The 25,821-nt window shown below is 43.8% G+C and overlaps 1 protein-coding gene across 3 annotated transcripts in view; it reads right to left on the bottom strand.

Annotated features, from left to right (window-relative positions):
* The window catches only part of Rptor (regulatory associated protein of MTOR complex 1), a 366,523-nt gene that overhangs the window by 156,768 nt on the left and 183,934 nt on the right, over positions 1-25,821 (bottom strand). For all 3 annotated transcript variants that reach the window (XM_003464795.5, XM_063241865.1, XM_063241866.1), the window contains one exon: positions 20,812-20,987. In XM_003464795.5, the coding sequence (XP_003464843.1) occupies positions 20,812-20,987 (176 nt within the window). The remainder of the gene's footprint in view (positions 1-20,811; positions 20,988-25,821) is intronic.

The following is a 25,821-nucleotide window of genomic DNA, read 5'->3' as shown; positions in this document are numbered from 1 at the left end:
GTAGCCTGCACTTGGGGCAAAGGCAAAGAAAAAGCACAGGACTGTGCTGTAGCCTTGTGCCAGGGCCTGAGGCCTGGCAGGGAACAGTGGAAGGGCACTTTATACCTGCAGTGTGCAGGGCCAGCTGGCAACAGAAGCTCCTGGCTGGCAATGACACTAACTGTATACTGAAGTATGGGGAGGGTGGCATGATAAGTCTGTCCTTTACTAAAAATACTCAAAAAACCGAACGGCAGAGCAAATAACATGTGAAAATTATATATGGGGGTTCTTTTTATTCTATCAGTGTTGTTTAGAATGATTAAAAACTGCGATATAAAGAAGAGATCAATAGAGACATAGACACACAAACCGATAAAGTGAACACATTCAGTACAGACCCTCTAACGGATGAGCCATTGTCAGGAAACACCTAAGGGTGCTAGCTAATGTTTCAAAACTTGTATTATGAAGGATGCCAAGATTTAAGGCAGGCTCTTAGCTTCTTTCACCCCCATTGTTCCTGAGGCCACCAACTGAAGCAGAGAACTAACGGAGTTTTGTTACAAGGCAAGTCTCTTCACAGGTACAACTGTCAGGACACAGACAGCCCCCCTGAATGTCAGTGGTGCTCTCTTCAGAGTATGACCCATGCCACCTCCTGCCTTTAGAATTCAGCTCATTTGGAACAGCTTCAAAATCTCTATGTTTCTCAGCCTGATTCAATTCTCACTGTATTTTCACATAATGAACTAAAATAACAAGGACTATGTTTACACTAGTGACAAAGACTAGAAGTGAATAAATACTAAGGCACCTGGAGGAAGCCATGCAAAGCCAGGCAGAGGGACAGCCACACAGGGCCTGCACACAGAACTGTCTCTTTGCTAGTGTCCCTCAGGAGTCCCAGTAGTAGCACACTCTAATTTAGGACAAGCCTTTATGACGGCAGTGCTAAGAAATGGCTACAGGGCTGGCTCAGGCCACGAGTGCTTGAGAAACAAGGTACTACACTATCAGAAGAAACTAGTGCTAAAAAGGTAAAACACTTCCCACAAAGTGTACCTGGTGTTTCTGCATGTAGTGGTGAAGCACTCATCTACTGTCATCTTTTAAACAGGTGTAGAGACTAAATGGGCCAAGCACAGCTCCCTCTTCGATCCAGACACAGATTAGAGGCCTCCAGTGCAGGACGGAAGTTCTAATGAAGTAACAGATCTCGGTTTTTCTCTACTTCCTTGCTAAGGTCTTTCTCTGTCTGTCTGTCTGTCTCTCTCTCTTTCTCATGACTCAGGAAGGTTGAGTTGGGGTATAATTTAAAAGCCCAGTATGTTTAACATCAGGTAAGGTTTCACTTGGGGAAAGCATCTCAGGTGCCCAGAGTTCCCACCCTAGATAGTACTGCAAAATCTCACCTTAAATCATTCACAAGAAGAGGCCTTTTTTGAAAACATTTCAAATAGGTCTTCCTATTATTTTTTTCCATTGTGACAGTGGGCATGAACCCAGGGCCTTGGCACATGCTAGGCAAGTGTTCTACTATTGAGTTACACTCCCAGCCCTCTGTTAAAATTCTTCCAGTTGTTCTTTGGTTGGAACAAGTTGAGCTTCTAGTAACTCTAGAGCAGTGAGTCACACAGAAACATGGGAAAGAGTACTTGTAGTAGAGTGGAAGTTGGGGGCTGAGGCCAGACTATACGGTCAAAGATAAAATGTAGTATTTTTATTTGCCAATTAAATGAATTCATTTAAAACATTTCTACTTGTCAAATTAAAATTTAATTAAACCCCCAAATTAACCCCAAAACACCTCTATCTGCCTTTCTTGTGAGATCAAAGACCCTAGAGCCCATGGATTCTGAAAAAAGATTCAGGTGAGGCCAACAAAATCACTTATCAGGTGTCTTCTGTGGCCAGGAAGTTTCCATTTGTTACTGTTTGGGCCCTAAGGGGTGAAAACAGTAGTTCAGATGGGTCCAAAACTACCCACAGCAACTTGGCCAGTCAAGGGGCCAAGAACAAGGACCTCTCTGCCTGAAGGCCAAGATGGGTTGAGATGGCATGACTCAGCACATTTTAGTCAACTCAGTAGCACATACCTTTCACTAGTACAGGAAACACAATCCATCATCTGAAACTCATCAAGAGGAAGAGAAGATGAGCAAGTGGCAAGATGAATGCAGGAGACGAAAGGGGAAAGTCGGTGGATATATGGGACCCTTGTGACAGAAGTGACCCCTGCAGTGACTGGCACAGGGAAGAATGCACATGTGATCTCTATTTACAGGAGGTGTGCACCGTTCCTTCCTAACATGTGAAACAGACATAGAAACAGCATAAGGAGGGGAAAAGCTTGTGAATCTCAGGCCCGCAGGTCAGAGGGGATAACACACATTTTCATAAAGTTTCATGGGTGTTGCTGGGGCAACACCCACCCAGCCTCTTGCTAGCCTGGATCCCTTGGGTATGCTGGCTCCTGTAAATGGCCACCTGTCAGGCTGGACAAGTTTAGTGTCTGGGCCAGAAATGAACTGCTGTCCCTCAGCTGTTACCCTTAGGATCAAACCTTCTTGGTTTCTGAGCCTGAAGTTATACAATTTGCCCCCACCCGTTTTTTCTGGTCCCCTTCCAACACCTAAGGTCTCCCCATGGGCTTCTTTCCGTTGATGGCTCCGATTACACTTAGGAAAAATAATGCACCCAGAATGCTTCTGAACATTAACAGTGCCAACATGATTTTCAACTCTTGTGCCTGAAACATTTATCAATTACAGTTTGATAAGTACTACACATTTCAGCTGCTTTATGATCATGAGCACATTAACTTAATAGAAGCAGCTGGACATGGTGGTAACATTATTGGTTTGAGGATTTTGTAGGGAATTCCAGCCAGAGGCATGAAAACCTTCTACTAGAAGAGCAAATTTCTCTGCAGGCGAGGCCTGCAGCAAAGGCCAGCTGGGCGAAGGAAAGGAGATTCAGATATAGCCTCTGGCTTCTCCATGCTCTCATAGGTATGAGAAGCAGGATAAAATCTCTTTCTGGGTGAGCCATAAGACTGCTTGGAGAAGCAGCTCATTCCTGGCATTTTGGGAGCAAATAAGAGGTTACATTAGTTTCTCAATTAAATTTAAATGTCAACTGTGTCCTTTAACGAGTTTGATACACAATTATCCTTAACTGCCTAAACAAAAATAAGCATGCTTATTTTGTCACTCGCTGATTTTATCTACTAGATCCTGGTCTAGATGTGGATACAGCTGCCTCACAAAATGACTCTACTGAGCTGACCAATCCAAGCCAATTAAGGCTTCCAGATGCAGTTCAGCCTGCAGTCAGGAGTAGCAGCCTCTGGGCCCATGGCATTTCAGATTTCTTTGTTCACACGGGAAAATCCTGATTGCAATAGAATCTATCTAATTGAATCTAATCTAGGCAGAGTGTCACTTTAGTTCAGGCTAACCTTGAACTCACTATGTGTCCCAGACTGGCCTTGAACTAGCAGGGATCCTCCTTTCCCTGAGTGTTGCGACTACCAGTGTGTGCCACTATGCCCAGCGTAATGGAACTGATTCTATTATACAAGCAACATGAGCGTTGAAGGATGAGTAAGCAATGCTTCTTTCTCTGCTGAGTTCTTCTTTGAGCCCACACCTCTGCCTGTTTTACACATGTCCCCCTGTATTTGCTGCTTTGTCATAAGACATACAATACGTCTCACATCCTGGCCAGAGCCCTCAACAAGGCACCAAAAAACCAGAAAGCGTATTTTCACTTACTTTTATGAACAATTCTGATCTTTTAATAGGGAGATGTCTGTATCCATGAATGGAAAACCAGTTTATTGCAGCGAGCACTTGCAAACAAGAGTTCTCATGCTTAGTCCTGCAAACATCCTCAGCTTGTACTTTGTGAAGAGGCTGGGGACGGGCATGGGCTTGGATGTGCATCCCATGTTGTCTCTGCACTTTCTGCATGAACTTACAACTTTGCTTTCCCAATGACAATGGTGGGTATAAGCTGATCTGCTTGGTCCAAACCATGGGTCCTGTCTAGCTCCACATGCTGGCCTCACCAGCCAAGAGACCCTCTTGATTGGACTTATTTTGTCCTTTTCTGAAATGTGGTTTTATCACCTCAATTTCTAAAGAACATTCTTTCAATAATTTTAAGTACCTGACAAACATATATAAAAAAACCCCAGCATCATCAAAATGGGAAAAAAATTGAAATAAAGATTTCATTGCAATTTTCATACTATTTTCAAATGAGATGGGTCATCACCATTCCCAAGAGGTCCAAGCATATGAAAAGCTGGGATAATCCTCCTTCCTGGGAAAAATGAATAGGGGACACAGTTTCACACAGCTCAGAGAAGACTGATTTCTTTTCTAACACCAATTCTCACCTGCCATTAAATTCAGGATCCAAGTGGTAGCTGCCCTGACACCTGGTGGCATGGAAAAAAGTGTAAACCTGGGTGGTCTTAATGCTCTATTAGGGGCTGGGAGTTCAGCTCAATGTAGAGTATTTGCTGGGCATGTGGGAGGTCCTGGGTTTCATCCCCAGTACAGCAAAAAAGCAGAAAAGAAAAAAAATTATGTTGAGAGCTTGATTAATCCATAAAAGATAAAATGTTCTTACAGTTTTCATGCGCATATTAAAATTACAAACATTTGTGGAATATATACAAATCTTCTTATTTTCTGTTCCTGTTTTCATAAACTACATAATGCATCTGCATTTTAAGCTCCATAAAATAGACTAACCTCATCCACTATCTGTTGAATGCTGCCCCACATAGATCTTCCCCTCTTTGACCTCAGAAATTAATCTTTCCTTTAACATAATCCCAAAGTCATTGCAGCAACACATCTGTTATTTCTTTGAAACCTTCTCAAAGTGAAAAACAGACCGTAAGTCCAAGGTATGCATATTTAAGGCTTCATCATATGATTTACAAAAAATGTAGTCAAAGTAGAAAAAAAATAAAATAAAACCCTAAATGTAATTGCTAAAACTATAAAACTTTTACTTGTGAAATCTTAAGTGTAAAATTTCATGATTTTGGCTTGATTATGTAGTAGCTTCTTAAATATGACACTAAAAGAATAACCAACAAAAGAAAATATAGGTAATTTATGCCTATTTAAAATTTGAAACTTTTCTGCATCAAAGGACACTATCAAGGGAGTGAAAAGACAATCATAGAGTAGGAAGAATGTCTTTAAGTCACGTATTTGAATATATGAAGATCTCTTATGAGTCCAAATGGAAAAGTCCAGTGAGGAAATGGGCAAAGAACCAGAACAGACATTTCTGCAAGAAGCTATGTGAATGGACAAGAGGCCCATGAAAAGAAACCCACCATCATTAGTCACGAGGGGTACCTGATGAGGTACCAGGGCACATGCATGAGGACTACTGTGGCAGGACTGACAGGCCTCAGAAAGGCACCTTGGTCCTAGTCCTGCTTGTATACTTGAGTGTTCAAATATGTGTTACAAATATTTACCAGGAAATCTGGAAGTGCCCAGAAACTGACATATACTCTAATGCTGAAGAACAAGAGGGAGCTAAGGAAGTCCCACTGTTCCTGTATGACTCGCCCTGTTGGAGGCAGTTGCCCTGTCATTCCAATCAGCAGCCCAGCACTGGTGTTTGCCAGTCACCTGGAACCATCTCACTCTGACCGCACAGTGCCACTTCTTCTTACATTGCCTGGCCAACTCTACAGAATAGGGCCGTTCCTTTGCAACATGCAAAGTAAGGTACTTTTTCTTCCTAAAAAAAAAAAGATAAGATAGTGTTGAAAATAACACTGATGTACATGTATGTTTGGAGCTAATACATAGTCCAAAACTCCGTAAAACTGAACATACTGAACTACTCACCCCCTCCCTGGAAATGTTTTTTGGAGAAATAATGCAAAATGAAAAGCTCTATGCTCTGTAGAGACGAACAGAAGTCTTGTCTCACAGACACTGTAATTTTATGATGTTAGGGAAATATTTAAGTAATACAGCCTATAAATATGATGGAACATTAAGTTGGAAAATAAAACACTGAATAGTGATATAAAATAATAATCTTAAATAATTGTTGAATTTTTGAAACAAATACTAACTAGATATAAATTCAACTGCGTAAAATTATGTACGTATGGACAGAAAGGATGAAGGATAAATAGCTGGGGCTCTGGGTACTTTTTCTTCCACATCTCCCTTTGCACTGCCTGCTGTGTTAATGCGGTCTATGCAGTAAGTGAGAAGAAAGGCTTGCCCGGGGGCCCTGGCAATGTGCACAGGATGGGGCCACATGGGCCGAGCTTTTCTGTCTCCAAACATGAGGGTTCTGCCCGCACCTGTTCAGCTTACTGTGCCAACTGAGTGCTGCTGGGGTAGAAGCAGAGCCCACTCCACGCCCTTGAATTGCTGCTCTTCAGCTGTCTTCCTTATTCTCAAGTACCCCCTGAAAAGTCTGAGAAGAAGAAAACAACTGAAGGAGCCTAAAATCAAGGTAAAAATATCTAGACTAAGAACAAGCCCAAGGGGAAAGCCAAGGATGAAACAACAAGAAGGGAGAAAAACTGGCTGGAGATGAGAAGGGTAGAGGCTTGCCAAAGGCTCTTCTGAGCCCTGCGTGACAGAAAAGGTACCTCACCTTACGGACCCCAGTGTCTGGTTGCAACGTCCTGCAGCTAGGGCAGGCACTCCTGCTTAACGGGGGGCCCAGGCTTGCAACTAAACTGACCACATTGCAAGGGGCAATGACAGGAAGAAAGGGAAGGGAGATCTGGACAGGAGGCCAGGAGTGACCACGTGGATAGGTGCAGAGCCTGGAGGGAGGCTGACAATGAACCAATAGTGCAGGTGAAGAAGGACAGACTTTAAGAAACCAACTTCATTACTTGCTATCTTTCCAAGCCAGAAAAGAAGGCTAAATATTGTCCTGAGGACAGAGGCTGCACTGGCTCCTGACCTTGGGAGGCACCTTCTGGAACCCTGTAAACAAGGAGTCCTCAGGACAAGCCACATCACAGTGCCCAGCTCTGCCTGCACCAAGGGCTACGTCTAGCAGCCTGTAAGAACACCAGCACTAGAGAAGGCAGCAGCAGCCATGGGGAAGAGGACATAGGTCTGAGATCACGGTCCACCCTCCCATTGGGCTCTGCTGGAAATCGGCTATAATATCAGGCAGTTATACACTGAGAGGCTGGTTGCTTATCAATCATACACTGATGCTTCCTGCATTACATCTGCTATCACTACTCCTGGGTTATTAGCAAAAGCAAATGTGCAACCATATGGGAAAATGCTTTGTAAATTACTGAGCATTATACAATTAATACATGAAGGCTTGCATTTACATTGCAGTTTCCACTCCTGCAAAAAACCCTGGCTACTTACACTTGTTACCTCAATTGCTGGGAGGCAGGACATCATTATCATATACGTGTTATGGGGAAAACCCACAACTGGAGAGGGATGTGGCTTCCTAAAGCTGGGATGGGGGTGAGGTGGGGGGTGTGGAAAAGACTAGACCACACACAGGCTCCTGCCTCTTAGGGGGACTGTTATGGCCCACACAGCACGTATCACTAGAGTGTATCCTTTTTTCTTCTTTTTTGGTGCCGGTAATTGAACCCAGGGCCTTCAAACTGAGTTACTCTCCAGCCCTTTATTATTTCTATTTTGCTGTTATTGTTGTTGATCCTCTTGCTTTAGCCTCCCAGAGTGCTGGATTACAGATGTGCACCACCATGCTTGGCTTGACACTAGGGGTTTCTAACAGACACTCCAAACAGTGTTCCCCTCAGGAAAGGCGGAAACACACAAGAGTATGTCGACTGTAGTAAAGAGCCTCCATCCCTGGGCAGCATCCTTCCTGGTTTGTCTCAGAAGAGGTCCTGTGCCATAGCACTGCACGAGGATGGCTCGTACCTGTCCACCAGGAGCTGTCTGCTGGGGACCTGGAGCGGGTAGCCGGCTGGGAGCTTCACAGTACGACCAATACTGTGAGTGTGGCATAGCACCCCACTTGTCTTCCAGAAGAACAATTTACTGGCAACAGCTCCACGACAACATGTCCCTGACAAGGCTACACATCAGGCTGTCAGCTGCTCAGAGCGCCCACGCATAGAAGGGCCCTGTGCCAGAGGAAGCAAACCAAGCAATGTCTAGCAGCCACCTGGCACACATAAAGCTGCAGCCTCGCTCTGTGTACAAAACACTCCAGACAGGCAGCAGTTAAAGGCTCCAGCCCAGTCCGTGGTATGAAATGTGCCCCCAGCGGGCTGTCTTGGAGCAAAGCACAGGCATAAATCAAAACAAAGAGAGGTCCTTCCAACACACTTCCAGTCTAACAACTGGCTCGGGAGTGAGAGTGTGAGTAGGAGAAACTGACCCACAAAAGGAAGAGGCATCTTAAATGACGCTTTCCTGCACACTGCCAGAACAGACTGCTCAATGCTAATGAGGGTATTAAAACTCACTGGGGACACCGCTCACCAAGCATGATTTAGCTGCAGCTGCGGCACCTTGAATGCCTGTGCAGTATTTAGCAAGCAGAATCACACCAGCCTGCCTCAAGCAGAGTACCCTTAGGGACACACTAGGGAGCAAGGGAAACAGCAACATCAGGAACAAGTAAGCAGCCTGGGCGAAATGCTGGCTTTCACTGATAGGAAGGGCCACTCGGGCCTGCCAACACTCCGCTGTGAGGGCTGAGAAAATCTAACATTAAAAGACCTGCATTCATTAAGCTGCATTAATGGTAATTATCACAAGGTAGAATGCTGGTCAAAAACAGAAAGTTCAGGTTCGAGAGTCCTGGGTTCAAATCTCAGTTTTGCCACCTAATGACTATAGGTCCCTGGTGGATTAACTTCTTGGGGTTTAGCTGTTTTCAGTTACAAAATGAGGATAATAGACCAACAAAAACAGAATTACTGAGATTAAAAAGAACCAAAAGTTTTAATTATGCCTGGTATACAATAAAAATTAAATATACATTAGCTTGCTCCCCCTTAAGAAAAGTATTTTCAGTCACAAATGGATGACACCATCACAGTGGTGGTAAACCAGTGGCACGTGTGGCACAGTGAGCTCTTACTGAAGACTCTAAAAGGTTCCCTATTTCTGTATCCAGGTGACTAACATAAGCTCTTGAATCTCTGATGGGCACCATGGACTCTGAAGCCATAAAGAAGAGAGGAGCACACAGAGAAGGCAGCATCGCATAGATCTTAATGACCACCGGGCAGGGGCTCAGAACAGCTGCTATCAGCAGCACCGTAAGAGTTGGACCCATGGCACTGCCCGGGCTGCCTCACAGGGTTAGGACCCATCTAGCCATCTACTAGAGATCTTGCACATTGTGCTCTGAGATGAATGAGGTGGGGCCCTGGGAACCCTGCTCCTCTCTCTGTCACTACACCAAGCTCTTCTTCCCCACCAACCAGGAAGAATGACCACGGATTCTGCAGGGAAGTCTAAGTGGCCAGGGATGTCCCCCAAACAGCCTGGGAGTGTTCCATAGATTCTACAGAGAAGCCTCCCACGTCAGCCTCCAGCTCTAGTGGGAAGTCTGGTGCTGCAGTCACAGGTGTGATCATTCACGTGCCACCTGCTGCCACCCACCCAGATCCCAAGGGCTTCATTTCTCTATTTTCATTCTATTTTTAGAAGGCTGGAGCAACAGAAAGGAAGGGAATGTGTTAATCAGCATGTTTACATGCTGGACACCCTGTGTGATACTCTCTCTGATCTTTATTACTTAAAACTGCAATTGAGATGGTTCCTCCATTTCTAACTTCTCTTGGTAGTGAATGGCCTTTGGAAATTGAGCGGGCTCTGGCCACCAGAGCTCCAACCATTCTGGGTCAAGTCTTCATTGCACCATGGCTGCCTGAAAGATTTTCAAGCTGATGACATTACCTGCAAAGAAGAGTGACAGCTGGGAAAAAGACAAAGATCTCTCATTTTATAATTATTATAGCAAAATTAATTATGGGCACCAAAACATGTACTGGTGAAGAGTTACAAATCCACGTGTGAAGACCACTGAGAGAGAGCGCACAATGCATGCTGGACCTCCACTGGGCAAGCCTGCTCATCCTGCTGACCTGCCCAGTACTTGCACCACAGCTCTCTCACAGACCTCATTGTTAGCCTCTCCACAAGCGTCCCAAGGTACCTTTAGCTCATTCCCTCACCCCTGGGGCAGAGGTGCCCCTATGGCCAATGGTGCCCTCACACACCATCGTCCAGCTCAGCAGAACCATGCAAACAGGTTGCCTGGGAGTGTTCTGTTCAAGCTGAGCAACAAACACCATGCCCTGACCGGGCATACTTTACCCCATTGGAGCTTTCTTGGTGCAACTTTCTTGCCCAAGACCTATTGTCTTGGCCTTAACTTTAGTCTTTGGTTTCTCCTGGTTTCTGAACCAACTGGCCTCTGTGGCTCACCTCCCCCCACCAACTGTGGCCAGAATACCCTCAGCAGTGCAATGACATCTCGCCAGAATGCACAGCTTCCTACCTCTGACCGACGTGGCCCTATCACCAGAGCAACCTGAATACTTGCATCTGGTGTCTGGGTTTGTATGTTTATTCTGTTTGCGCTCCCTTTCAGCACTTTATATAACTGTAGCTATCTGCTTTCCAAATTCAGAGACTCTCCCTGCTGCCCAGCCCCTCCAGGTCAGTGGCAAGACTCCTTCCCTCTCCAGCTTGCTTGCATTCTCTCAGAGGCAAAGCGCCCATGATCTGAGCTCTTCCATAGCTTCCTTTCCTCATTCCTTCTATCCGCAGGATACCTGCCTATCCTTCAGCCTCTAGAACGGCAGGTATAAGTTCCTGGAAGTTACCCAGTCTCAGGTATTCTATGCTAGCGGCCAAGACAATAAGGGTAGGGATCAGTGTCACTGGTTCTGGAGACAGATCTAGGCCTGGCATAGTTTCTGTCACAAAGCCAGTGCTACATACAGCTTCACACTCAGGAGCCTCGCCCTCTTTCTTGGGTCCTGGTCACTGTGCCTGCCCTTAGATACTCTAGAGTCCTGTTCCACTGGGCTATCTGCCATGCCCTGAACATGGCCAAGAGAGGAGTATATGCAGAATGTCCCCTCTCCTCCTTCTCCAGTACACTCGAACCCGTTACAGGAGGTTGGAGATGTTGCCCCGGTGGAGTTGCAGGGCACTCTCCTCTTCAGCTCTCTCTTTAGGAGCAGACTGATCAAACTGTGCGCCTCACCTTTAAACTACTCTTCCTAGCAGACAGCAACTTGGTCTCAAAGTCTTTGCTATGTAAGCACTTACAAGTCTGTTCCTGGACCAGAACAGGTATTCACAAGGATTTGCTGATTCTGTCTCAGAATGAGCAAACATCAGGCTGTTCTAAAAGTGATGGTGACAATACTGAACATGAAAGTCGAGTTAAATGGAGACCCAGAGTATATGCAAGTGGCTTCTGAATCTTATTTAAACTACTCTGCAGCAAGTATATGGAACATTGGGGAATACAAGTAACAAGAACTCAGAGGCTGATATGCCTTGGATTAATTCCCACCACTTTAAAATAATGCTGGAAATGCTTGTTACCTACCACCTGTGCAGGTCACACACGACAATATGATTCTGTCACCCTAAAGATCTAAGAGGCATATCAGTTCACTTTCAGCATGAGCAAAACAAGAAGGAAAGTCCATTTTGCAACACATGCCTAAAGCAGCATGAACCAAGCAATTGCTTTTTTATTTTCACAAAGGTCATGAACATCCATTATTAAATATGCAGTTTTATACATCAACTATTTTTAAGTGCAACATGACAATACTGCTGATTAAAGCTATAAGTATGTGCAGAGTTCTGTACATAAATCAGATAAGAAGTCAAACTACCATTAAAATACCCAAAAATTCAGTGGGAAGATTCAAACAGGCAAACAAACAAACAATGGTTCTCTAAATGTGGTGTGATGCATATGACTTCCAACAAGAACTGATGCTAATTTAGAACATAGTGATGATGGCATTACACAAAGATAGCACAGGACTCTCCTCCCATTAGCCAGGATTCAGGAGGACTGGGAGAGGGAATGAGACTGGGGCTCACCATTGTTCCTATCATTTTACTCAGTTATTTCTTCCAACTGCATTAATAACCTGATGGTTTTTGCAAGCCTAATTGTGAGCTAAACTGCATATAATCTTAATTCTCTTCTGACCACTTTTTATGCTGAAAGCATATTCTGTATACACCTGCCACCCCTGAGTCACCTACGTACATTATGTATTGATGTATTCAACTCTCACAAAGGACTCCTGAGTCCACGCGACTGCCTACCAAGGGGGAATCAAAGATAATGTGCTTCATGGCTCTCAATTTAGCTCAACACATAAGAAAATCTGTGAACCAACAGAAAATTACTAAAAGATACATTGTTCCCCAACATGATCCAAGATGCCTTTGAAAAAAAGATTCACTTAGTTCATCTGGGTATGGTGGTATACACTGTAATCCCAGCACTCAGGAGGCTGAGGCCCTGAGTTTGAGGCTCCATAGTGAGTTCAAGGCCAGTCTGAATGACATAACAAGACCCCTCCCATTCACTTAATACTTTTCTTACCTTTGATTTTTTAAAGGTCTTAAGTGCCTAATTTAGCAATAATTTAGCATCATTTCTTAGCTTTTACCATTACTAACTATACTGAACAAAAATTTTCTTCTATGTTTTCATTTAGTTTTAATCTTTCAGTAGTATCGATGTAGTAATTCATACAGGTAATAGCTTTTCTACATGGTATAAAATGCAGATTAAAGCTCTTTTTGTCTTTTAGTTTTTCACTGTGGGTACGGCCAGTTATTCCACCACACACATTGGAAAACAGTCCCTCCCCACTGGGTTACCTGAGTATCTTTCCCCAAAAGAAACAGTGGACATGTGGGGTCTACTTGTGAGCCCTGCAGCAGCCATTGGCACTGGTGTCCTGCCGCCAGCATCACGCTGTCTTGGTTGACACTCACACTGGAGATGCACCATGTGCATATTTTCAAAAGTGTCCTGGCCAGGACCTTTACATTTCTATTTAAGTTTTAAAACCAACTTGAATTTCTTTCTTTTAATGCCAAGATTTTGATTTTGGGATTGCACTGAATCTGCAGATGAAGCTGAGAAGAATTAATATTTTTAAATTCTATGGTTTCAATCTTGCAGTACAAAATAGTCCTCCATTTATTGAGGTTTTCTTTCATTTTTTTCAGTGATGTGTTGTTAGCTCTTGTGTACTCATCTTGTATACAAGTATTTCAGAATTTTTATGTCATAGTAATTATAATTTTTAAAATAAATTGATTTCAACTGATTTTTGGAGAATTATCTTTGTGTCCTAGAACTTTGCTAAAATGAACTCTTAGTCCAGTGACTTTCTGTTACTTCTCATGGTTTTCTGTGTATATAACCAGGCTGTCTATTAAAAAAAAAGTGAAGTTTACTTCTGCTGGCAGTCTGTCTGCCCATTACTGTTTCCAGCTGTCCTGCAGGACCAGGACTTCCACTTGTGGTAGAACAGCAAAAGTGAAAGTGAACCTCTTCTGGTTTCTTTTCTCTGGGGGAATGTGCAGCTTTTTTGCACCATTCAAGACAGTGCCAGCAAGAAATGCTACCTCTTTGCTTGGAGAAGCTGGGGACAATTCCATTTCCTTTTCTTCCAGTGTGTGCAACAGGTCTGGTGCAAGTGGATTCAGCATTAGTCAAATGTTTTTCTTGCATTTCTGAGATTATCAATGATCTTCTTTATTACATTACTACAATGAATTGCATTTACTGATCTTCAAATGTCAAACAAGTCTTAAGTTTCTGAGACAAAACTTACTTGTATAATGTTAACACATTATCTTTACTAAATATTATTGGCTTTATTAATATTGTGTGAAGAATTTTAATACTCTTGTTCATAAGGCACATTCATCTGTAGGTCCTTTTTTCTCTCCTCGCAAAGTCCTTGTCTGATTTGGATTTTAGAGTACAGCCCACCTTTTAGAAAGAGATGCGAAATGCCTCCTTTCCTCTACTTTCTGAAAAGTTTGTATGAGGATGGTGTTTTCCTTCTTAAATGTTCTATGGAACTTTTCAGAATATATGTCTGGAACAAGAGTTTTCTTTGTGAGTGTTCCTCTTCTCCTGTCCTGAGGGTTGAGCCCAGGACCTTCTGTATGCTAAGCCTATCCACATTTTCTCTTTCTTCTTGTGTCAGACTTGGTCCAGACATTACAAGCAAGACTGGAGGACAAAGGAAAACACTTAAGCAAAAGGCAACCCCAGACATTCAGTTCACCAAAAGCAAATACACGGGGCAGTGAAGTCTTTCACTAACTTTTATCTCGGATTCTGCTCTGACTTGCATTAAAATTACCATTCTAGCTTTTTGTCTGTTTATATTTCTCTTTTCTTCCTTTGATTTTCAACTATTTAAGTATTTTATTTTTAATGTGTATCCTAGAGAGTGCTGTATCATAAGGGTCTTTGTCCTTTGAGGAATGAATTCAACTCATTTACAGGTAACCATTTTTATCTCAAACCTCTTTCAGTTATCTTACTTCATATTTTCCACTTGCACTCTTTTCTCCCTTCTTTTGGTGATAAGATACTTTTCTTTCCTCATGTGAAAATTATATACTTTCTATTTTCATCCTTTTGGTGGGCATTTGTAACACGCTAAGATTTTTGGGTTTTAGGATCAGCAATTCGGTTTTCTTTGGTTTTTGCGGTCCTCTTGTTCTTTCCAACACTATCTTAGTGAGAAGGCCCTGACCATCCTCCTAGCTCTCTGATTTGTTCTCTGGTTACATCTATCAGCCACTTCTTAGCTTATCTTTTCAACTATACTTGGTGTTTTCACACACTCCATATATTCGGCTGGCTGTTCCTCCTAATTGCCCATTTACTCTTCCTTCTTCTAACATTCCCTGTCCTCTTTGGGCTCACACACAGCAAAGCAGTGGCAGCATCCAGGGCTAGGGGAGAAGAGCCAAATACACAAACAGGAGCCCTCTTTGGTTTGCCTCAGCTGCACCTGGAGGACCTTACTGTGCCAATGTCTACCTGCTGCACCTCACCCTTGGGGAGACCCTCCAAGAGTTATTTCTCCACGCCTGCTTTTTTTCCCGAGTGGAGTCACCCCAGGACCCATCAGCACTCTAGCATGGGCCTCAGTGAAGGGACTGGCAGGGGGTGTGTTCATTGTCTTTCAGGCTAGCAGAAATCAGATATCTACATGTCAACTTTTTAAAAGCAAGCTCTATCTTCATACATGATTATGTTCATCTTAACTGAGTGTACTTGGAAGACGCTGAGGCAGTGAGAGTTTGATGTCCTCAAGGTAGTACTCTAATAAATTACGTAACCTGGGTGCTGCAGCAGGGTTTGCACAGAAGGAGAGGATGGCTGACTCCCTAGGTGAAGGTCTCCAAACGAGAAAACATTTGTCCACAAACAAGATTCCAAATCCAACTCCTCTTCCACCAAGGTCTGAGGAACAAAGCAAGGCATGCTCTAGGCAGGATCGACAACAGATTTCTCACCCTTCCAAAGCACCAGAGGGGCAAAGGCCTTCATTTTTTTTTAAAAGGGGGCTCGATAAGATCATAACACATGAGATATTGAACAAGTGGGCAGGAAGTCTGATCTCCAGCAAACAACCTGGATTGTAAAAGACTCCTCAGAGAGCAAATTGTTAACCTTATCAAGCAAAACTGCAACAACTTATATGTCTAAAGTCAACTTTTGCTGATTCTTGGCTGAATCATCAAGAAAAAATATGAAGCAAATGTCACAGCAGTATCTGAAGTGAGGGGAGCAATGCACTTTGCTCAGTCTCACCAGATAAAACAACACACAGCAAGCTTCACATCCTACCCACGTTAGAACTTGTGCACACTTGCAATCTCTTCCTAGGTAAGTGTGGCAGCAAAACTTTCTACACTTTGAAATACACCAACACTGTGCTATTACCATTTAAACTCTCTGATATTCCTCAACTTAACTGTAAGGAAGGAAATAAGTTTTTTGACCTCTAGTCAATCAAAAATAGCAACCATCATTTTCATTAACAGACAACATGACTGCATGCTGCGCAAGGCAACAAGCCTCAATCTACTTCCTAGCAAGTCTCACAGTGAATAACCACATTGAGTCATAATTTTCAGGAGTGCACAAATATACCCGTAATAAATTTAAAATGGTATTATAGCACTCAATCAGAGAAAGAGAAAACAGGCAAAGGAGAAAATATATTTTAGATCCTTATACTATGTTAATATATATGTTCGGTAAGGTAATTACTTATACAGAAACCAATGCAATCGTTCATTTCACAATTATTGAAATCAGTTTCTGAAAATAAGACTGAAGCAAGAATGGAAAAAAATCAGAAAGTGCTACCTTCCAACAATTACTTCATCAAATGAGATTTATAAAAACACAAGCCGAGGCAAGAGATTTAGCTCAGTGGCATAAGTGCCTGCCTTGCAAGCAGGCAGTCGTGAGTTCGATCCCTGGTACCGATAAAAAGGAAAAAGACCAAAAAAAAAAAAAAAAAAAAAAAAAAAAAAACCCCACAAGCTGCTGCCACCACACACACACACACACACACACACACACACACTCTATACACACAAAGCTGTGTTGTTTACAAAGCACATAACATTGTGTAGGCACCATGTCCCAGATAATCAATCAGTGAGTTTACACTGACTTTCAAAACCATCACGGGTGAGAGAGAGCAACAGTGAGCAAGCCAGAGAGAGAGAGAGAGAGAGAGAGAGAGAGAGAGACAGAGAGAGAGAGACAGAGAGAGAGAGAGAGAGAGAGAGAGACAGAGAGAGAGAGACAGAGACAGAGACAGAGAGAGAGAGAGAGAGAGAGAGAGAGAGAGAGAGAGAGAGAGAGAGAGAAGAGTGCACGTGCGCCAGTAAGTGCTTCCTGGTCACTGTCTTTATGTGACACAGTAACTTTTTGGTACACGAGTTACTGAATGCAGCTAGGACCTGGTTCCCTTTTCTAAAGCAAGAGCTGGCAAACCACAGCCCAAAGGCCAAATCTGGGCCAAAGTTTTTTTCTGTAAATGAAATTTTATTGGAACACACCTGTGTCATCTACTTATATTTTGTCCTTAGCTCCCGCTGGCTAAACAAAACACAGAGCATCAATATAGTGAGCTGGTAAGATGATCACTTCAGAGTTTCTGATGATTCTAACTTAAGAAACTTTATGATAATGTTAAGGATTAAGTATATGAAATGGTAAATTTCATCTAATTACCAATGTTGGAGTGTACATATACAGAAAAAATGGTTAATAGGCAGTAAACAAAAAGTTAAAACTCATTGTCCTTTGATGGCAAAATCTTGGATGATTTTATTCTTTTTTATTTTTTCCTTTCAGTAAATTTTCTACAAGGAATGTACAGTATATTCCATTTTAAGTAGAAAATATAAAATTAATGTTTAAGTTAAACAATAAAACTTTCTAAAAAACATGCATAAATATTGTCTGACAAGCCATAATCCCTTCTCCATTTGAAAAAAAAATGTGCTTTTTAATCAGCTGCTATATAGAAGTGCCCATTTCTTCTGCTACCATTCAAAGCAAAGGACATACTACAAATTGTCTCATTTTATCTAATTTCAACACCTCAGTAATGTACAGCAAAAAGTGGTCACTGTAAAAGATCTGCCTGCCTGAGAAGCCCTTTGACTGTGTATTCAAGGCCATGATAATCTCGGTACCATCATCCACAACTGTTGTCTACTGATTTCAAAGTCCATGTTATGGCCACTGTATTAATCCAATTTATCTTTCACTGTACTTCCTATTCAATGCTCACTTTTAAAAAATTTTAATTATGCCCTCACTCCAAAAAGGACTTCAGGCAGTCAATAATGTGTCACTGTCTTGGTAAAAAGTCAACTGCCTAATCAGAGGGCAGGGGCCTGCCTGGCAAACTCCAAGGGTGACTAGCCTCTGTAAGGAAGCATACCTCTTTAGGAGTACACAGCAGTACATGGTAAAGGCAGTCCTTGTCCTCTCCCAATGAGAGAACACAGTAGCAGAGAGAAACCTACCCACTCTGTGAAATACTCTGGGCCTGGCAATAGGCCGCTTGGAGTGGTGTGGCAGGGAAGTGTGGGCAGACATGGGCTCCACTGGTGCTTTATCTCTCTCCTCCCTCTGTCCCTGCATATCCATTCCCCTAGCACCCAGCCCAGGAGAGCAGTGTGCTGTATCCAACTTGGAATTGGCGTACACTGAAGCAGTAATGACAGAATCTAAAGGGAGAGGTGGGAAAATGAGTGGCCAGCTCTGTGGTGGACCCAGCATACACCTGCAGCCCCTCCTGCCTACAGGTGGCACTGTCACTTTCCACCTTTTGGCTTTATTCCTTCACCTGATCATAACTGCTGATACGATAACGGTCTAAATAGAGTGGACAACTCCCTAGTGCTAGCTGGAGCATCCTTCTAGACCATGATTCTTATTTCCCCAAGCAGAACCATTGGGGGTTCCCTGCAGAATCCCAGGCAATGCTATTATACAACACCCCACAATCTGACCAGGTCTACCTTCTGATCTTACCTGATCTGCTCCTCAGAAATTTCCCTGTCTAATGAGCCTAACTTTGCTCTCCTAGCACTGCTCACGCCATGTACACCTGTCTGCACGCCCTCTCTGCTTCTGTACGCACCTTGCCATAGGTGACACTCAGCTTCCACTTTTAGCTCTTGCTAGTTCTTAGGACCCCATAGCCCTTAAGGATTTCACTGTCCCCTGAGAACACTGCTGCCTCAATGTCATACATTTTATTCAGTGTTTGGTCATGTATCACCCTGGAATATTCAGGGGTTTGTGGCTTTACATAAGGTATCCACTGAGAGAGAAAAACTTTCAGGAGATATCATCTCTTCACCTGAAAGATGAGGTCCAAAGACCTGCCTTAGGTGCTCACTGTATGCACACTCTGGTGCTAGTGTGGCTCACTCAGTAGCAGCCAAAACTTAGTAACTTGGACAATGGACCAAGTGCACAAACCCCTGGGTCATGGAGACCAGGGCTCTCCATGTGGTGATGGTTCATGGGGACTCACCCATGAACTATCCAGTGATCAACACACAGTACCAGCAGGTAAAAGGAACAAGGCTCCCAGAAACTGACACATAGAGACCTTCAACAATGCAAAAAGGAGTAAGGGCCCAGAATGCGCAAAAGCAACAAGGCTTCCAGTAAGGCTGTCTTCCCTGTATCTTCTCACCTCCTGCTGAGGTGAGTTACCCCCTGGATGCTGCTGGCTTGAGCCCCTTTGGTCTGACAGCTTCGATCTTTCCCAGTTCTGGGCAGCTTCCCTGCAGCCATGTTTTGTTTCTCTCAGAAGGAATCTTCCCTGTGGGCTGGTACCCTATTTTCTTCTTGTGTCCTCAAGTGTGCTCCTGTACCCTCTGCCTCCTTGCCAGCCCACTGTCCCCACATGCTCTCTGGTGAGGTCCTCTAATACTCTCAGCCTTAGTCCTTTCTTATACTATTTCTGACACTTTTTGTTACTGGTACCCACCATGTCTCCTCCATTATGTAAATTACACTTGTGTTTACAGTTATGCCACCTCATGTAACTTGTGATCACCTCCACGTGGTGGCCATACTCCTTGGGTATCTAGTTTGCCATAACAGGCTGTACCATGCAGAGACCTGGACTTTGCTGGCAGACATGGTAGGGAAAGTTCAGATAGCAGAGACACAGCTATGCCTGCTGTGGTATGCCAGCCCCTCTCCTCCTCATCCCTAACTTCTTGGAGACAAGAAATATAGGAAGGAACCCCCGTACCAACGTACCACCAAGACTGAGTTTTGGGAGTGGAGAAGGAAGACAGGTAGCAGGGGCTGTGGTTCAGTCAGCCTCATTCATATGACCTCCTATACAGGCTTGGCTGCACAGGAAAAGCAAGAAGGCCAGTTCCTCAACACAGCAGCTCAGCAACCTGTTGCCACCCCTGCCCCAGGCATGGTCACCCAGAAGGGTCTCCCCAGGGCTAATCCCTCTGTTGTCATCATTAGCTCCTGGTTAACTCCTCCATAGTGTCTCCAAGATGTGGGCATGAGACCAAGAGACTAAGTTTCTGCTGCTGGGCTGTCTGGACAGAATCAAAAGCAGGCATCCTACTGACAGTTCAGTGCACAGGATTGCTGTGTGGCTCTTACTGACCCCACTAGAGAGACTCTACCGATTTACTGGGGACCCACTACTATATGCAAGCTTCTCACCAATACATAAAATGAAAAAGAAGACACTAAAGAGTGGCAGGGTGGCCTGGGAGGAAGCTGAATACATCCACAAATCCTGTGGCAAAGACTGCCAGTGATGTGGGTCTTAAAGGCAGGTTTTCCTGTTTGGATACTCAAACACACTTCTTCAGCAATTTCCCAGTGCTCAGCTCGAACAGAATGGTGGCAGGAAACAGGACATAAGCAACTTCTTCTGTTATAATAGCCCTACCTAGGAAAGTCAGTTATCTGTATGATCAATACTGGTACTATGTAACAACGCTTCCACAATTAGCAAGGATGTGCACATGGTATTCCTGCAAACCACAAAGCAGGAAACAGCACAGGACCTGATTCAGGAGGAAGAACCTGTTACTCTCAGATAAGTCCCGGTATCCACCTAGAGTTCTATGACACCAAGAGAAGACAAGGCACGCCCTCACTGCAACTTGGGCTCTGAAAACTCCAGCAGCCAACTTAGACCCCTGCATTCGAATCCCAGCCCACAAGGGCACTCACCACCGCAGGGCGATCTTGATGGGAGTGGTGAGACAGGATGTGAACAGGTCAGCTGGGAGGTCAGGGATCATGGGCAGGAGCTCGTTAGCCTCACAGGCCGCCAGCTGGATGCAGTTCTTCATCGATGGGGGCAAGGGCATCTGGGCAAGTGGGTGATTTGGGTTGATTGCTGCAACCTACGGGGAGAACACAGAAGATGCTGGCTTAGCTGGAGGATGAGCTGCACTGGAATGAGAAGGAAAGGAGACTCAACGAAGGCCTCAAGCTGTGGTTTTTCACCACTGAGCCCTTCTGGGAAAGGCTGATGGTTGAATTCTCCCCTCCAGGTTGATAATTAACTCATTCCCAAGTCCTTCTGGTAGCAGACTTAGTAGCAGAAGCAGAGGGGTGGTTCAAAGTGAATTTTTAATTTTTGTCTATCTTTACATTTCTCTAAATGTTCTACAAACAGATGTGCACTGATTTTGAAATCAGAGAGGAAAGTATTTGTATTTTAAAACTAAAAATGTAATCTCCATTGAAGGCAGGTAGTGACACCTGTCTGATTTTTACTTCAGTCATGAGGCAAAGACCCCAAGACACAAGGGTGATACCACACCAAGACAGCAGGACAGTCTCCAAGATGATTACTGTGCACTATGAGAATGCACACAAAATTTTCTTCTGACTTAATAAAATATAATTAAAAGTGTAAATTTTATAAGCTATGCAATGCAGCCTGTTGTAGTTTCTGTTTAACTGTCTCCCCAAAGCCTCCTACAGTCATGGGAAGCAGGCCTTTTGAAGGCAGCTGATTCTAGCATTTGCGATTGGTTCATTGTCTAGCACTGGGATTGGTGGTGTGAATGCTGCACCTGCAGGTGGCAGGCACACTATGTAAGGGAGGGAAGAAGGCATGCTTTTGCCCTTTTTGGTCTTGTTACTTGCAGCCACCATAAACAGTTGCCCCTTGGCCATGGCACCCTGTTTTGGAACCTGCTGAATATGGACTGAAACTTCCAAAAGCTGTAAACTAAATAAATCTTTCCTTTTTTCATTTTGGATGCAAGTATTTTGTCTCAGCAATGAGAGAAAGTACTTGTAAGACACAGTTAAATGTTAAAAAAATTATAGGACTGACTGATCTTAACCTATCACATGGCCACATGTGATGGGCTCCCAGAGAACCAGCAAAGAACAGTATTCAACTGAAAACAAAACCCTATACGCCAAACACAGCTATTCTAGCATGTGCATTTTGTTTTCTCTTCTCTGCTTCAAAAGGTACATGTGTGTGACAAGAGTTAAGTCTACCATAGGTTTTGCTGCCATTGTCAGAAATAATGACGTTCACAAGAATGCACAGGATTTGGGGCAGTAAAATTTAAGTGAAATGCACAAGGGGCTGTGCACATACATTGCTCTGCCTGCTCCTGAAAATAATAGTGAAGAACAATGTCAGGACCATTTCACCACAGGAAGCACTTCAGCTCAGGCGCAGAAAGGCAGTGCACAGCAGTTGTCTTGGGATGATCCTCAAAAGGCATGGGAAGCTCTGGGTGCATAAGAATAGTGTGAGCTCCCAAGTCCCGTCGGCAGCACTGCAAGGGTCAAATACAGGGTTGAAGGAAATGAAAAAAAAAAAACCTGACGAAAGCACAGGCTGCTAGAAAAATGCTTGCATTTTTTCTGCTGGCCTGGATTATAGTGCCTGAACATAATTTTTTTCTTTTTTATGGGTACCAGGGATCGAACTCATGACCACCTGCAAGACAGGTGTTTATGCCGCTGAGCTAAATCCCCAGCCCTGACATAATATTTAAAATAATAAAATCAAATTCAGAAAATATCGATCGTACAGGTAGGCACAACTTTCAGAATGCCATCACTCACTAGCCTGGGAGTACCCATTATTTCCCATGATGACAGCGATCTACCACAAGCCCAAATTTAATCCAGCTCCCTTAGGTTAGGGGTACTGGGTAATATAGCTCCGCCTAGAGCCTGATAAAATAAAGTTTAATGCCAGGAAGAACCACCTTCTAATGCAGTTTTATTCATTTATCAGGCCACTCAGCAACAAAGATCTGGAGAATTATGTTACAGAATGCTGATCCTTCCGCCTCTAGAGCTTTTAAAGTATTTGTTATTTAAGCCATTTCTTGGGCTTATTTCATAAATACCACATGGGCATGATGACATTTCTTTTGACTCTGACAACAGCAGATCTCTGAGAAGTGAAAGTGCCACACATCTGCAATCCCCAGGAGCAGCGAGGAAGGTGGACTGAGTCCAGCAGCACCACGCTTCACCACCAAGGGCCACTAACATTTCATGTCTTGCAAAGTACGTTTATGTATCACTATTTTTGCTCCTTACTAATAATTCTTTCTGGTTGCACAGTTCTTAATATTTCTCAAAGCTCTTTCATGTGTACCACTGCATATGCTTTTGACAACATCCTGATGAGGTAGGTAGCTTTCATCTCCATTTTCAAAGGTCTTCAGCAACAAGGAAGCAGAGGCCTCGAGAAGCAACATAACTCTTCAGCTGCCAGCTGAGGACAAGGCTCAAGTGCCAACAAGGTACTTCTGCTTTTAGGCCACTTTTCACTCCAGCCTCTGCCGGGCATCTGCAACACCAATGTTCCATGCAGCACACTCAGCACCTTTTAAATCAAATCCACAGAAAGCTATATTGGCTCCTGGGGAGCAGCTTACTGATGATAGTGTACAGTGTTGTCTTAGTTACTTTTCTCTCATTGCTGAGACAAAATACCTGAAGTCCAAAATTAAGGAAGGAAAAAAGGTTTATTTTGCTCATACTTCGTGGAGGTATAAGTCAATACTCCACTGCTTCTAAGGCAGGGCGGTGTGGCACGGGGCCACAGTTTCTGGCAGTAGAAGATACAAAAGCAACAAGAGCCAAAGGAGGCAAAAGAGATGAGCAAAGCTCTTTCCCTCCAATGTACACAGGCTTCCTGCCCCCGTGAGGGTATAGCACTCACACCGCCAATCCCAGTCCTAGACAATGAACCAGTCACAAACTCTAGATTCAGCTGCCTCTAAAAATTCCAGCTCCTCCATGACCTCATGAGGCTTTGGGGAGACACCCAGATACATACCATAACAAATGTGATCTTGTAGTACCCATAAACTCTATCTTAACATCTTGAATTTCTCAAATGCAAGGTACTAAAGGCTTTGTGTTTTATCAATAATCCCTTCTGATAAAAGAACATTAAACCAAAAGTACAAGTCAAATACATGTATGCAGAATAATAAAATATAAACCTTTTAATTACAAATAGCAATTTCTAGAAAATGGGTGTTTTTATTATAGTAAATTATATGTAACAGAAAATTTGCCATATTAGCTATCTATTAATTGACTCCAACACTGGGGAATCAATCCCAGGGCCTCACATAAGCCAGGTAACTATTCTATCACTGAGCTATACTCTTAGCCCTGTGCTGCCTATTTTAGATGCAGGTTAAGGGCTCAGCAGCACTGAGGACATCCAGGCTACTGTGCAACCACCAATAACATAAGGACTTGTAAAAAGGAACAGCAAAATCATATTTAAAATAATTTCCTGGACTCTGGCTGTATAAACTAACACAGATCAGCAGAGCAACAGCTCTGCACAGGAAATTAGTTTCCAGGTCCACGGCATCGACCCTCCCACGCCAGATGACTGGTCTGGGCATGATTTAGGCTACAGCTCATCAGTCATGAGTCACACGGGGCCAGGCAAGGAATCCGTGGGCTGCAGAGGCATCTGAGCACAGCACAAGCCCACAACGTGGCACTGTTGAGGGGGGTGGGAAGGCCTGCACAGAAGTGTCCCTGATGACCAGGCTGGCGGGAGGATGGCTGGGATGGAATAGAGTGGACATCTATACCAATGTGGGTGCCAGGAAGGCTAGGTGCTCCTCAGCAGAATGAAGCAGAGTAATGAAGTGTGAGACATAGCCTTGGAGATACCTGTCTGGAGTTGCTGGCAGACTGACACTATTTTAATAAGCACCACTAACTACCACTGGGCATGGAAATATAAGGATGGCTGACAGGTGATTAAAAAGGAATCAGTGCTAAGTAGGAAGAAATGGCTATTCATATATATATATATATATATATATATATATTTTGGGGGGGGGGGTCTTTTTGAGACTAGGTTTTGCTGCGCAGTGCAGGCTGGCCTTGAGCTCATGTGGTAGCCCAGGCTGGCCTCTAGCTCACAGGGATCCTCCTGTTTCAGCCTCCCAAAGGCTGGGATTACAGGTGTGTGTCACTGTGGCAGGCGTTAAAAACACAATTCTTACAGCTGAGGCAAAGTATTCTGTCAATGAACATTATTTTCAGGCTTGCTGACCCAAGAATAAAAAATCCGTCTTATCAGATGAGTTACTGCCTATACGCTGTTTTAGCTACATATCCATCTGAGATATTGACTCTTTAACTGGAATTATTCTGTGGAAGCAGGGCTGCACATGAGGCTCTCATTAATTGCAGGACTGTGAAGGCAGCCAGTATGACACTCCAGCTTCTATGCAGCAAGGGCCCAGTGCAGCAGCACCTGCATACAAGTGTTTATCCTAGGAACTGGGGGGCTCCTCATAGCCTTGTGGAGGGCTTGGCACAGGTTCAGAAAATCCTCAGATTTAATTCTCAGCCCCAGCTCCAAAAATGACATCTGCTGCATCTTCTCACATGCAGGCCACATGGGACTGAGGTGCTCGGCAGCGTGGCAGTCCCCAGGCCTGTGGCTCGCTTCAGACATACTGTTGCTAGCCCAGGGCAGCATCTGCCTTTCTTTTCCAAATCAGACTGACAGTAAGCTGCTTCTGTCCCTTCTCAAACATGCATAAAAGACATTCTCATGAGAAGACCAGAACACCAATATTTCAGAGGCACCCTTAAGGAGTGAATTTTGAGAGTACCATCTCCTTAACAATACATTTAAGTTCTGCCATAAATCAACTTTAATTCTTAATCCAATGACACCTAACTAGAAAAGACACTGCTGCA

Source organism: Cavia porcellus, unplaced genomic scaffold (genome assembly GCF_034190915.1).
Source record: "Cavia porcellus strain 051 isolate PalLab524CR breed Dunkin Hartley unplaced genomic scaffold, mCavPor4.1 scaffold_32, whole genome shotgun sequence".
Taxonomy (NCBI): domain Eukaryota; kingdom Metazoa; phylum Chordata; class Mammalia; order Rodentia; family Caviidae; genus Cavia; species Cavia porcellus.
This window is presented reverse-complemented; position numbering and strand designations above follow the sequence as displayed.